The sequence below is a fragment of the Sorex araneus genome, chromosome 5 (genome assembly GCF_027595985.1).
Source record: "Sorex araneus isolate mSorAra2 chromosome 5, mSorAra2.pri, whole genome shotgun sequence".
In the NCBI taxonomy this organism is placed as follows: Eukaryota; Metazoa; Chordata; class Mammalia; order Eulipotyphla; family Soricidae; genus Sorex; species Sorex araneus.
The window spans coordinates 198,705,449-198,720,148 of NC_073306.1; the positions used below are offsets into that span (position 1 = coordinate 198,705,449).

The 14,700-nt window shown below is 43.2% G+C and overlaps 1 protein-coding gene across 1 annotated transcript in view; it reads right to left on the reverse strand.

The window, feature by feature from the left end:
- CDKL2 (cyclin dependent kinase like 2) overlaps positions 1 to 14,700 on the reverse strand; it is a 51,830-nt gene that overhangs the window by 25,819 nt on the left and 11,311 nt on the right. Inside the window, exons 4-7 of the mRNA XM_055140492.1 lie at positions 11,425 to 11,603; positions 9,193 to 9,305; positions 6,950 to 7,089; positions 3,038 to 3,126 (exon numbers count right to left, since the gene is read on the reverse strand). Of these exons, the coding sequence (XP_054996467.1) occupies positions 3,038 to 3,126; positions 6,950 to 7,089; positions 9,193 to 9,305; positions 11,425 to 11,603 (521 nt within the window). The remainder of the gene's footprint in view (positions 1 to 3,037; positions 3,127 to 6,949; positions 7,090 to 9,192; positions 9,306 to 11,424; positions 11,604 to 14,700) is intronic.

The following is a 14,700-nucleotide window of genomic DNA, read 5'->3' on the forward strand; positions in this document are numbered from 1 at the left end:
TGTGGAGCCAGGAGTAACCCCTGAGCATCGCTGAGTGTGACCCAAAAAGCAAAAAAAAGGTGAGGGGATGTGGGGGGCAAGGAGATAACCCAGGGTTGGGCAACAGGGAGCAACCCCTGTGTATTGAGCCAGAAACAACCCTAAACTCTTCCAGGTCAAACCAAAAATAAGTAAGTCAATAAATGGGGCACAGACCTGCATGGACACTCCTCTATGGGAGACACGCAGATGGGCAACAAGCACAAGAAACAATGCTCATCACCACTGATGACCAGCGACATGCAAATCAAAAGGACAAGGAATGATTGCTCACGCCAGTGAAAAGGATTTGTAGCTTAAAAAAAACCCTAAAACTGCAAGTGCTGGTAGGGAAGCAGTGAAAAGAGGTCCTCGGTCACTCCTGGTGAAACATAAACTGGTTCCGCGGTTATGGGAAACAGCATGGGAACTCTCCAAACATTGAAATTAGAACTGCCAAATACCAGGTGACCTCACTCATAGGTGGTATATAATGAAGTGAAATGAAGGACTAAACAATGTCTAATGAAAACAAACCCTGAGACCCTGACCAAGGGGTTACCAAGGGAATGGGGGAAGTGGTGGGAAGGGTCTAATGGATTGTGGATATGGAATAGTGGCACTTTGGTGTCAAAAGTAATGTGTTAACATTATACCCTAAAATATAGTAACATATACTCTTCTAAACCAGCATTGCTTCAATTTAAAAAACAACAACAACACCTTAATAAAGAACAATGTCCCTGTTGAAGCAGCAAAAGAGAATTAATTTTATGAGATCTAAACTCTGAGATGAATTTTTTCCTATTGTGTGACCAGTTGGAACTATGAAGCACCTCTGCTACCCAGCAAAGTGCCAAGGTTATATTAAGAAAAGATTTGGGGGGCTGGAGCAATAGCACAGCGGGTAGGCCGTTTGCCTTGCACGTGGCCGACCCGGGTTCGATTCCCAGCATCCCATATGGTCCCCTGAGCACTGCCAGGGGTAATTCCTGAGTGCAGAGCCAGGAGCAACCCCTGTGCATCGCCGGGTGTGACCCAAAAAGCAAAAAAAAAAAAAAAAAGATTTGGGCTTGGGGCAAGAGAGATAGGACAGTGGGCAGGGCATGTCTTGTACATGGCCAACCTAGGTTCAATTCTCGGCACCACACATGGTCCCCAAGCCCACAAGGAGTGATCCCTGAGCACCGCTGGGTGGCAAACCAAACCTCCCTCTCCACCCCCCTGCCATTAAAAAGCATTTAGGAAACAGCTGTATTCTAAGTTAAATCTTTAATACTGACCTAAAGCAGGGGAAAGAAGAGAGGAGGAAAGTAGGTATTATGTTCATGGGATAAACTTTTACCTGAAAGATTTTCAAATTGTTATGACTATTTAGACTTGGGTGTTGGAAGACATGACCATTCGTCTCCTTTTTTTTAATGTTTTAAGTTTTTGGTATGTGCAGGGGACATGCAGCAGTGTTCAGAGGCTACTCCAAGCGCTGTGCTCATGGACCATTTTCTACAGTGCTCAGGGCACCATGCAGTGCCAGAGATCGAAGCTGAGCCTTCCATAGAGCAAAGCCTGAGCTCCCTGGCCCCTGCCAAGCATTTCCTTGAAAAAAAAAAATGAACAGGGAACACATCTCATAATAACATTTTAATGCAAAAATTAGAATCCTGCTAAACTATAAATTCATAAAAACTACTATGAGTTTATTATTCCTGATACTTAAACTTTCTGATAAAGAGATTAACTTTTTTACTTGTATGATACATAATTTTTATATTTATTTATTTATTTATTTATTTTTGCTTTTTGGGTGACACCCAACGATGCACAGGGGTCACTCTTGGCTCTGCACTCAGGAATTACCCCTGGTGGTGCTCAGGGGACCATATGGGATGCTGGGAATCGAACCCAGGTCGGCCACGTGCAAGGCAAACGCCCTACCTGCTGTGCTATCGCTCCAGCCCCGATACATAATTTTTAAATCTATGTAACAGATTTCCAAATATACCAATAATTTTCAAACAACCATTCATCGTTACAAGCCTGCATGGGTTAAAAAAAAATCTGTTCAACATGAAATAGAATACAGGTAAAATTAAAGTTAGTAGGGCAATGCCTTCAGATTCCACAATGCAATTATCCTTTAAAAAGCGATCACTGTCAAGTGTCAGAGTATCAAAGATTTTAGAATAGACTGAAAGAAGAACACCCATCACTAGTTAAAAAGAACCATTAAAATATTCTATTTCCCAGACCAGAGCGACAGTACAGTGGGTAGGACACTTGTCTTGTATGTGGCCAATCCAGATTCAATCCCTGGCACCCCAATACGGTCCTCTGAGCCCACCAGAAGCCAGGAGCAACCCCTGAGCACACAGGGTTCGGCCAAAACAACAAATTCTTCCATTCCCAACTCTTTCTATATCTGAGTGAGTTTCTTCCTGGTCTCCAATGAAAACAACACACCAGGCAGAAGCATACTGAGAATTCAGCTCTCGCTAGACTCGATCTGAAACAGGCTTGCAAATCTATCAAGTCTTGGCATTCATCTCTCTAAATTTTTTTGGTAAGTTACATGGACGCCAGCAGCTGGAACAGCACAAGCAGCCAGACCAGCTCTGCCGAGGCACCGTGTAAAGGACAGCCTGCAGTGGGTGCTCAGTGACAGGAGGTGACACTTTTGCAACTGCGTCATCACTCGAGATGATGAGACGACAACAGCATCACACACTTAGAAATAAGAGGCCCCAAGAGGCAGCACTCACTGCAGGAAGGGAAGAAAAGAAAAAGGAAACCCAGGAAGTGACTGGATCGGGGAAACAAAGAACTCTGATTTTGGGGGTGCACGGGGCCACTCCTAGGAACTGCATTATTGCTGGGAGTGAGGAAAGGCAGAGTAGTAGATAATTGAGATGCTACTTAAAAATAAGTAAATAGAGATGACAGTGATGTACTGTTTGCTACTCTACGAGGCCTGCTTCAAATGGAGGATGGTCTGAACTGAAGCAAAGAGCCAGTACTATACCTCTCGGCAAATCCATCCATGTGGAAGAAATCATGGTGCAAGAGTTCGGCACAGAAGGGCCTCTGGTCTGGATCAATATGCAAGCATTTCTGGAAAACCAAAGAACACACAATTCATAGCAACAGCGACAACAAACACCTACATTCAGATCTCCCAAAATTCCCTCTTCTGTCTTCCTTGCAGCCCACCCAGGTTTGACTCCTGGCACCACACATGAGCCACCAAGCACCACAGGACTGGTCTGTGGGCAGAGCCAGGGGAGGCACCGAGTACCACCAGGCTTGGCTCCAAATCTGAAATCAATAAACAGAAGTCCTTTTCCTTGCCAGTGAATTTTAATCAACAATAAACAGTATGTCATGAGCTTATACAATGAGCACCAATGGCAACAAAAGGAGAGAGCACCTTTAAGTGCCTAGATGAAAGTTATATTGACCTCTTACGCAGTGGCCTTGACAAAAACCATCCTATTCTGACTAAGCTCTAGCTCTACCGTGAGTCTGTAACAAGTACAGGACACAGAGGAACGTGAATTACACGTTCAGAAAATCATAAGAGACAAGTTCCTTAGCAAATAACAGATAAGGTTTACACAAAATGAAAAGATAATGAGAAGCATATAAGTATCTTCAAAATACATATCTCAGGGCCAGAGAGATAGCACAGTGAGTAGGGCAGGGAACTTGTCTTACACGCAGCAGTCCTGGGTTCGACTGCATATGGTAGCAGCCACAATGAGTGATCCCTGAGCACAGAGCCAGGAGTAAGTCCTGAGCAGATATGACTTACTGATGTGACTCAAACACACACACACACACACACACACACACACACACACACAGCTGGACTAGGAGACGCCTTGAAGGACTGAAGCACAAACTTTGTATTCAGGAGGGCCAAGTTCAATCCCCAGGCCCAGTTAGTCCCCCTGAGTTGCTAAGGGCAACCCCCAAACACTCTCCAGGAGCAGCTCCAAGCATCACTGGGTATGGCCCTGAAACAAAAACAACAATTTTTTTATGACGGTACTGTGATTTTTTACTGTGAGTCTTTATCAATACTAGCTGGTGTGGCCATAACCACATAGAAAATGAAAATTAAGAATTTTATTTGGGGGGGCCACATTCAGAAGAGTTGAGGGGGCTATTCCTGACTCTGTGCTTGGAGTGACCCTTGCCACTATTTGAGGGATCCTATGTGGAACCCTGGGGTGGAGCGATAGCACAGCGGATAGGGAATTTGCCTTGCACACAGCCGACATGGGTTCGATTCTTCTGCCTCTCTCGGAGAGCCCGGCAAGCTACTGAGAGTATCTCGCCCACACGGCAAAGCCTGGCAAGCTACCCGTGGTGTATCCGATATGCCAAAAACAGTAACAACAAGTCTCACAATGGAGACGTTACTGGTGACCGCTTAAGCAAATCGATGAGCAGTGGGATGACAGTGATACAGCGATACTATGATTTTCAAAGTTATTCATCATAGAGTTTCAGGCATACAATGTCAATGTTCCAACACCAATCCCACCACAAACTTTTTTTTTCTTTTCTCTTTATTTGGCTTTTTGGCCACACCTAACAGTGCTCTGCGCTCAGGGATCACTCCTGAAAGTGCTCACGGCATATGGGCTTATGGGATGCTAGGGATCCAACCCAGGTTGGCAGCATGCCAGGCAAGAGCCCTATCTGCTGTACTATCTCTCAGGTCCCAAACCACCAGAGACTTTAAATTTTATTTTTAGGGCCTGCTCCCAATGGTGTCAGAGGCCACGAGGGTCCAATCCGGCAGTGCTGGTTGGGGGCAGGCAGTGCCGGGGATCCAACTCAGGGCCAAGCACATGGAGGCATGTTTCCTAGCACTCGGGGACAACACACAGGGCAGGTGCTCTATCACCAAGCTGCATTCCCCGTCCCTCTCTCACTCAAACTATCTCTTTCAGTCCCAGATCAAATTCCTTTATTATCTTTTTTTTTTTTAATCACTGTGAGATAGATCCTTACTAAGTTATTCGTGATTGGGTGTCAGTCATACAGTGTTCCAACACCATCCCTTCACCAGTGTACATTTCCCACCACCAGCGTCCTCAGTTTCCCTCCCACACTTCTTCCACCCTCCCGCCCCCCTTGCCTGCCAGCTTGCCTCTGTGGCAGCACTTTTCTTCTCTCTCTCTCTCTCTGTCTCTCTGTCTCTCTCTGTCTCTCTCTCTCTCTGTCTCTCTCTCTGTCTCTCTGTCTCTGTCTCTGTCTCTGTCTCTCTGTCTCTCTGTCTCTCTGTCTCTCTGTCTCTCTGTCTCTCTCTCTCTCTCTCTCTCTCTCTCTCTCTCTCTCTCTCTCTTATATTTTGGTGGTAAATGGGGTGGGGTTGGGCACACCCAGAAATGCTCAAATATTCTTGGCTCCGTGGTCAGAAGTGCCCCCTGGTGGTGTTCGGGGGAACATGCGCAGTGCCAGTGATTCAAAGGACGGTACGCGGAATGTGCAGCAAACGCCTTACTCCTAGGCTGGGTTCTTTATATAGATGATTTAAGGCAGATCTTGCTCTGAATCACTGGGACTGCTAAAGGTAAAGTGTGAATCATTTTATTCTTTTCCATTTGTTTGAGATTTGTCCCTTTTATTTTATTTATTAATTGAGCCACACCAGGAAGAGCACCAGGCATCTTTCTAGTACCAGGGATCTGTGCTCCAGCCCTCTGAGCCATCTGCTGGTCCCTGTTCTTTCAACCTGTGTAACTCATGCAGTTGGAGATGTTTATCCGATATTTCTTTAAATTTTTTTTTCCTTATGAGGTCCTGTGATTTTAAAAAAGTTAATGATGGCTTTACACGTGCATTGTTCCAATACCACACCCATGACCAGAATACCCGCTTCTCTCCACAAGGACCCCAAAGGCCCCTCCCTTTCACGCCCTCCGCTATCACTCCCCCGGCCCCCACACCCCTCGAAAATTCAGTTCTGTGGACCAACCCTCAGTTCTGTTCCCTTTTAACCTTTGTTGCTACTGTGTATCTTTAAGTCTCACATTAATATGAAATTTTTGAACTAATAATTCCAACAGGTCCACTTTTAGAGATGATTTGATCCAGTAAGAATCTCATCATAATATCCTCGATCAAGCATAAAACAAAGGTGATAACCATTTGCAAATGAACCTCAGTGAATTCAGGGATTAAACCAAAGTCCCTTTAATCATAAACTTAGGTCAAATGCACTTTATTTTCCATGTGTGAGGCCTGGACTTGATCAGAAAAAAAAAATTCTCGTGATTAATTTACTTTTCCCATCTTTTCTCTTATTCTACTTTTCTTCTCTTTTCATTAACATAAAATTTGCTTTTTAAATGTTAAAAGTTTTAAGTGAATTATTACAAGGATACTTTTACACTTAAAACAACGCAAAATGGATACTTAAATAAAATCTTCAGAACTTTATCTCTGATATGTAGTCAAATTATTTAAGCTAGTGCTTTTTGGAGGGGACGAGGGGTGGCTTTTGGCTCTTAGGCCACATCCAGAGGGCAGTGCTAAGTGGATCGTGTGTTGCCAGGGATGAAACCTGGGCCTCCTGCCTGCCTGCTAAGCTTGTGTTTCAGCCCATTAAGCTTCCTCTCCAGCCTTTAAGTTCTTTTCATTGTTTTGTTTGTTTGTTTGCTTGCTTGCTTTCTGGGGCCATACCCAACTGTGCTCAGTTCTTACTCCTGGCTCTGTGCTCAGGCATCACTTCTGGCAGGACTCAGGGGAACATATGGGATGCCAAGGATTAAATCCAAATTGGCTGCATGCAAGGCAAATGCCCTACCTGCTGTAATATCACTCCTTAAGATTTTTGCATATAATTTTTAATGTACAAAAATTTAAATACTCTGATAAAATTGTTCATCTGAAATGTCAAAGTCTCCAAATGTATGATTACCTTAGCTAAGTCTATTACAACTTCAGAGAGCTTAGGATAGCGTCTCTCGAGAGGTTCTGTTTCCTTGATTTCAGGCAACCTTGCTCCAGCAAATGCAGGATTTTTATAAAACAGCTCCTGATGTCTTGGGATTAGATTACCTGGAAGTGAAAACAGCACCCATTTCTGTCACTATACACCATGGCAGAAAAGACCAGTAGGGGCTGGATGATAGCACAAAGGGCTGAACGTGCAAAAGCCCTGGGTTCAATTTGGGCACCAGATGATCCAACACCAACCCCAACCCCCACTCCCATTCCAAGGAAAGAAATGATAAGGACAAAGGAGGCATAGAATAGAGAAGAGAATAAGATGGCAGTTTGTGAAGTTGGGACTTTCTCACTATTTGTTGCAAAATCCAAAAGAAATGCTTTTATTGCAGGGTCTATTTGCAGGCTTTACTGTAGTTTTGACAAAAGTGAACTCAAGGAATGTTCTTATCTCAAGTAACTCATTTAGCAAGTTTGCCTGCCACTACACATAAAACTAAAGCTACGAGGAGGCATAAGAAAGATGAGAAAAGGATATTCCATCATTTTCTAGATTTAAGTACCAGCCCTTTTATTTATAATCAAAAAATGAAAGTGTAAGCAAAATAATGCAACTAATAATAATTATGTGATTGAAACACATTCTAGATTTATCAGGTCTATTCTTTTAGAATTTTATGTATTTTGTTTTTTGTTTTTTAAGACAGATCCCAATGATGCTCATCGATCACTCCTAGTGGGTCTCGGGACCACCCACAGTGCCAGGGATCAAACCTAAGTCAGCTGTGTTCAAGGCTGGAACCTTAGCTCCTGTACTATCTTTCTGGCCCTATTCTTTAAGAATTTTTGAACAACTAAGTGTATATATGTATAGAGGTCTGATTTGAGCACTTTAAATCTTTTTTCAGTTATAATACCGAATTTGGTGTGAAAAATCTGTTTTAACTCTGCTGCAAAAAGTAATTGCACTGGGGGCCGGAGTGATAGCACAGCAGGTAGGGCGTTTGCCTTGCATGCGGCCGACCCAGGTTCGATCCCCAGCATCCCATATGGTCCTCCAAGCACCGCCAGGAGTAATTCCTGAGTGCAAAGCCAGGAGTAACCCTTGAGCATCGCTGGGTGTGACCCAAAAAGAAAAAAAAAAAAACACAGACAAGGTTTTTTTTTTAAAAAAAAGTAATTGCATTATTTGATTTTATAAATGGAAACTTAACATTTAAAACTGAAATAATCCAGGTATCTCTCCCCTCTTTTGTTTTGTTTTGCTTTGCTTTTCGGTGATGGGGTTTAACTGAAGGCCTTGAGGCTGATGAGACAGTACAGCGGGTAGGGTGCTTGCCTTGCACACAGCTGGCTCAGGCTCGATTCCGGCCTTCTGTGCACCCTGAGCACCATCAGGAGTGACTCTTGAGTGCAGAGCTAGAAGTGATACCAGAGCATCACTAGGTGTAGCCCAAAAACAAAACAAAAAAAAAATGCCTCATACAAGCAAGACCAGTGAGTGCTGTAACCAATGAATTCCTTCTCCACCCCTCATTGTTTCTATTCTGCAAAGCTTGTGTCTCATCAGGAAGCTGGTTGCAACAAATCTAAGAAGACTTTGATAGTGTGGCTTTGAAATTCTGTTCCAAAAACTAACAACGAAAGTAAACTCTGTGGCAGAAAAAACTACTTTCAAACTTTGTTTTTTTTTTTTGCTTTTTGGGTCACACCCAGCGATGCTCAGGGGTTACTCCTGGCTTTGCACTCAGGAATTACTCCTGGCAGTGCTTGGGGGGACCATATGGGATGCCGGGGATCGAACCCGGGTCAGCCGCGTGCAAGGCAAACGCCCTACCCGCTGTGCTATCGATCCGGCCCCTACTTTCAAACTTTGTCTCTCTCAATACACAGATGAGGATGAGGTTGTCATATTACAGGAAGTGCCCAAAGAGAGTAAATAACCATTTGCATCTTCTTTATGTGTAGTTTACTAAACGCAAAAGCATAGAGAAATGGTCAGCCTTTGCTCTTTGCCTATTTGGGGGGAATAGGAACGGGTTATGAGCATGATTAACTTCATGTGTCAGACAGACTAAAGTCACACTGAGGATGAAGAAGTAAATGAGTATCTAAATGTATATGTGTGTATACATATGTATTTATATAGACTTTAACTTATAAAATCAATTTAATTATATAGGGGAAATCCAAATTTTAAAAGGCAGTTCTTACCTAAACAGTTTGTAATATGGTAGAGTTGATCGATGTCAGAATCTCCAGGAAAGAGGGGCTCCCCCGTGAGCATTTCCGTTACCAGACAGCCAATGGCCCACACGTCAACTGCCCTGAGAGAAACGCAGTGTGGTTCAAATCTGGCATTTCAGTACGTCTCCGGGGACTAAATCTGTTCTATGTGTTACTTTTTTGGTATCCCAGTACTGAGAAGCAGAAGTAGTTAAGTGTTCAGTTACTCAATAAAAGACACTTCCCTAAAAACCGAAAATACATTTTACATTTTTTTAAATGTAACACTTTTACATGTTAGGTTTCCAGACAGTTTAATCATGCAATTTGAGATGGAAAAGGCTTCTGGAAAATCAAAACAGTGATTATGAGTATTTTATCCTAGGAATATATCTTTCAGCTTCCCATTTAGAGGCTGCTCATTCTTGTGTACCGCTAATACAACAAACTGACAAGTTTGTCTCCTGGCACCCTGAAGACAGAAAGCCGAAAGCCGTTGTTGGGGATGTCTACAATATCAAGGAGAATCGAACATTAATAGGAAAAACTGAAAACTGTCTTTAAAAATCAGTCACCAAGGACTGGAGTGATAGAATAGCAGGTAGGGCATTTGCCTTGCATGTGGCCAACCCGGGTTCGATTCCCAGCATCCCATATGGTCCCCTGAGCACGGCCAGGGGTAATTCCTGAGTGCAGAGCCAGGAGTGACCCCTGTGCATCGCCAGGTGTGACCCAAAAGGAAAAAAATCAGTCATCATAAGGCAATGAAGATCTACTGACATGAACCACAGATATAATAACCCTGAAATTGCTTAAGATCATAGCTGAATTACAAAATGACACAAAAATACAGTATATAAATAAAAGAAGAATGCAGAAAATATTCAATGATTTATACTCTGAAAACAGAAAAACTGTAGAAAATATTCTAGGAAGATTTCTACCAAAAATTAGTACCTTTCTTTTTTTTCTTTTTCTTTTCTTTTTTTTTTTCTTTTTTGGGTCATACCTGGCGATGCACAGGGGTTACTCCTGGTTCTGCACTCAGATTTTACTCTTGGCAGTGCTCAGGGGACTCTATGAGATGCTGGGAATCGAACCTGGGTTGGCCACATGCAAGGCAAATGCCCTATCCGCTGTACTATCACTCCAGCCCTAGTACCTTTTTTTTTTTTTAAGAACATACTTACGAAGACAATTCAGGCTTAAAAACAAACATTTTTATTCAGTTATGTTTCTATTCCCAGCCTTGCCTTATCCACCTCACCTCATCCAACTGTGTTACACTGAATTCAATGTTATCCTGTCTTTACAATAATTAATAGACCTTTTCCAACCTACTAAAAATATTATCTCCATTTTATCTCCCTACTTTTATAAACAGTTTACCCACCAATATTTGTTTCATAAGAGAAAATGCTAAAAAATTACACATCACCTTTTTGGGCAGGGGTGGGGGCACACCTGGCAATGTTCAGGGGTGACTCCTGACTCTGCACTCAGGAATTACTCCTGGGGGCTTTGGAGTACCATACGGGATGCTTGGGACCGAACCCAGGTGAGCAGCATGCAGGGCAAGCACTCTACCTGCCGTACTACTGCTTCAGTCCCACACATCACTTTATAAAGTTCCCTAAACTCAACTCGTCCATTTGGAGTTCAGTGTAATTTTTTGTTTTTTGTTTTAAACTATATTGTATACACGGGGTGGGGGGGCGTACAATATAGTAAAAAATAATAATAGTTTAAATTACACTGGCAAGCTCCCTGTGGCGTATTTGATATGCCAAATAAAGTAACAATAACAGATCTTGGGGCTGGAGTGATAGCACAGCGGGTAGGGCGTTTGCCTTGCATGCGGCCGACCCAGGTTCGAATCCCAGCATCCCATATGGTCCCCTGAGCACCGCCAGGGGTAATTCCTGAGTGCATGAGCCAGGAATGACCCCTGTGCATTGCCGGGTGTGACCCAAAGAGAATAAAAAAAAATAACAGGTCTCATTCCCCTGACCCTGAAAGATCCCCCAATCATTGGGAAAGACGAGTAAGGAGAGGCTGCTAAAATCTCAGGGCTGGGATGAATGGAGACATTACTGGCACCCGCTCAGGTAAATCGATGAACAACGGGATGACAGTGATTCAGTGATACTATATTGTAAACATTAAATATTATTAAGAGGAGATTAAGTCTGCCCTCCCACCCCCTTGCAGGGATCTTACTTGCCATACTTGACGTCACCGACCAATAGCTCTGGAGCTCTGTACCACCGGGTTGCCACATAATCAGTGTAAACCTCGCCAGGAGCTGCCAGCGTGCGTGCGAAGCCAAAATCACATAACTTGACAACACCAGACTGTGAGATTAATATATTCTCGGGCTTTATATCTCTGTGTATGATCTAAGACAAAAAGCAGAGTATGGCATATATTGACACTTCAATTTAAGTAAATTAATACTTTTTTTTTAGTACATGCCATGTGCAGTTCATTGGTTTTGCTTTGACAATGAACACAAATTAGAATAATTGTTTCTGGTTTTAAGAAAACTAGGACCTATTTGGAAAATAAAGAACATTTATGCTTTAAACTATTTTAAGACCCTAAGATGGGGCTGTAGAGTTGGTAAAGTGGGTAAGGCACGCGCCTTGCACACAGCCAACAGGGGTTCAATCCCTGGAATCAGATAATCCCCTGAGCACCACCAAGATGCTCTCTGAGCACAAAGCCAAGAGTAAGCTCTGAGCACTGCTGTAAAAAATACAAGCACGCACACTCGTGGAAGGGGACAATGGTGTGTGTTGTTCATGGGCTCTTGGGGCAGCTCTCTGGCTCTCTCTCTAGCTCTCTCTTTCTCTCTCGATGCTCTCATTCAGTGCTCTCAAGCCGCTGTGTATGTACCAGATTGGGATGGCTCCTCCTTGTGTTCTGCTTCTGTGTGTGCCGCTGTGCTCTCTTCTGTCTGTCTATCTCTGTCTCTGTAGTCTCTCCTCTGGTCTCTTCCGATCTCTCTCTGTCTCTGTTGTCTCTCCTCTAGTCTCTCCCGATCTCTCTTCTTCTGATCTCTCTCCCCGGAGTCCTTCTGCTTCTCTCTCTAGAGCACTTCTCACTCTCCTTTGGACTCTGTCTCTTACTTCTGACTCTGACCCCTACTTCTGACTTTGTCCACTTCTGGCTCTTTCTTTCCCCTGCTCTGGCTCCAATGACTCCCTGATTCTCTTTCGCTTTGTGCTCTGCTTCTGTGTCTTCTCCCTTACTTCTCTTACAGTCTTAGTTTATATAGCAATCACATAGGGTGGTGACATGAAGATGGGTTGAACATTAACAAATCAACAAAGAGGAGTAAGACCACTCCTGCAGGAGATTAACAAAATCTCATCTAAGGAGATTACTCCAGATCCGCATAAGGGCGGGATTCCATCCAGGGTGTGTTGCTTTCTTCTTCCTCAGCTAGTAATCCACCTAAATAGTTGTAGTAAATCTACTTCTAATATTTCTAGCAATGTCATTCTTTATGAGCACAGCAAGAGATATATCAAACTTAAAGTTCGGTTCTCTCTGAGGACATCTCACTATATATTCCAGACCACAGTCCTCAGGCCAGGTTAGTCTTCCCAACCCCAGCAGGGTCCTAGTCTCGTCGTTACTTTTGGATCATGGCAGCATTTGTCTATGACCATGTTCTCAACTTATAGTTGAGTATCGTGGCGCTTTGGCCTGGCCCATTTCGATGCCAGGGTAGCTCACAGCTTGCCCTGGGTCCATTCTGTCCCTCGTTGGGACCATGCTTTTGGGGTGCTAGGAACTAAGGGTAACTGAGTTGAGAAAGCAGATGCCCAAGAGTAAATATTATTGGAGTCAATCAGCTCCTAAGTTACAAAGCATAACATTAACTGTATTCCTGTGTCCATACAGAAAGGACATTGCTTTGAGGTAAACTAAGTTCTCTGCGGTAGGGCTGAAAGGACAAACCCAATGTTATCTTACAGGTGTGGCCTTCCTCCCAAAAAACAAAACAACTCTAATATATTGGGTAAATATATATTAATTACCAAAACAATTCTCTATTAGTGGAAGTTCTCAAGACCAAGAGTAGAGCTATCATTGAAGGCCAAGGTAATTAAGGATGCTTTATGAAGGGGTGGGCTCTAGCCCAGGTCTTAAGTATTATGACCTATATTCATAAATATAGAGATCGAAGGACAATCTAAGGGAAAGTAACAAGGAAGCAAGAGAGAAGATAGGAATCCTCAGGGAGACAGAGAGAATGTCTTTTTCCTAGACTTGAGATTAAAAACTGTGAAAAAGAGAACCCGCTTGGGAAGCCTGAACTTGTGTTAAGGCTCCGGAAACTCATGAAAGTGACATGACCAAAAAAAGTGGGAAAAGATGACATTATTCATAAACAAGCTAAATCCAAGAGTGCAATATTGATGCATTGTGAGACATCAATAGGGCGATAAGAATCTAAACTAGGTTGGTATTCAGAGGAATACACTAGAAAAATTTAAATTAAAAATCAACAGAATTTAGGAAGTAATAACAGATTTTTTATTTAAACCTAAGAATCTATTTTTTTTAAATGGTGTTTCCATTACCAAAAATGGAAAAGTCTAAAAAGAATTCTGTTTATTTAATGGGCCACACCCATTCGGTGCTCAATGCTTACTCATGGCTCCATAACAGGGATCACCCCAAGTGGTGCTTGGGAGAATCACAAGTGGTGCCAGGGACTGAACCAGGGTCAACCACATGCAAGGCAAACACTTCAATGCCCACACTATCTCTCTCGCCCTGGGAAAGAGTGGTTGTGGTGGAATAATTAGTTGCTCAATTTTAGCCATATGAGCTTCTGGCTGTGTTACTGAATGGCCTTGTGGAAGTGATCACCAGGCTACTCGTTACACAAGGTCGAGGCTAATATTTCTAAAGGAGAGATTATGAGATGGGGAAATAAGGGCAATGTGATCACTATCATAACTGTCCCGTTGCTCATCGATTTGCTCGAGCGGACACCAGTAACGTCTCCATTGTGAAACTTGTTGTTACTGTTTTTGGCATATCAAATATGCTATGGGTAGCTTGCCAGACTCCACTGTGCAGATGAGATACTCTCGATACTCTCGGTAGCTTGCTGGGCTCTCCGAGAGGGATGGAGAAATAGCTTGCTGGGCTCTCTGGGAGGGACAGAGGAATCAAACCTGGGTCGGCCATATGCAAGGCAAACGCCCTACCCGCTGTGCTATCGCTCCAGCCCAGGCCACTGTGATAGACAAGAAATAGTACATGAAGAAAAAAATTCTAGAGCTAGGCAAAATATATGATCAGGTTTAATTTTCTAATACAGGTAAATTGCGTTTTGAAAAGTAAACATGTATGTTCATTTAAAACTTTTTCAGAGGGATGCCACGGGAAATGACAATTTTCCATTGCCGAGCATTTTGTAAAGGCCACAACTTGTTACATTCGAGACGTTCCAGGTGAGGACACAGGGTCAAC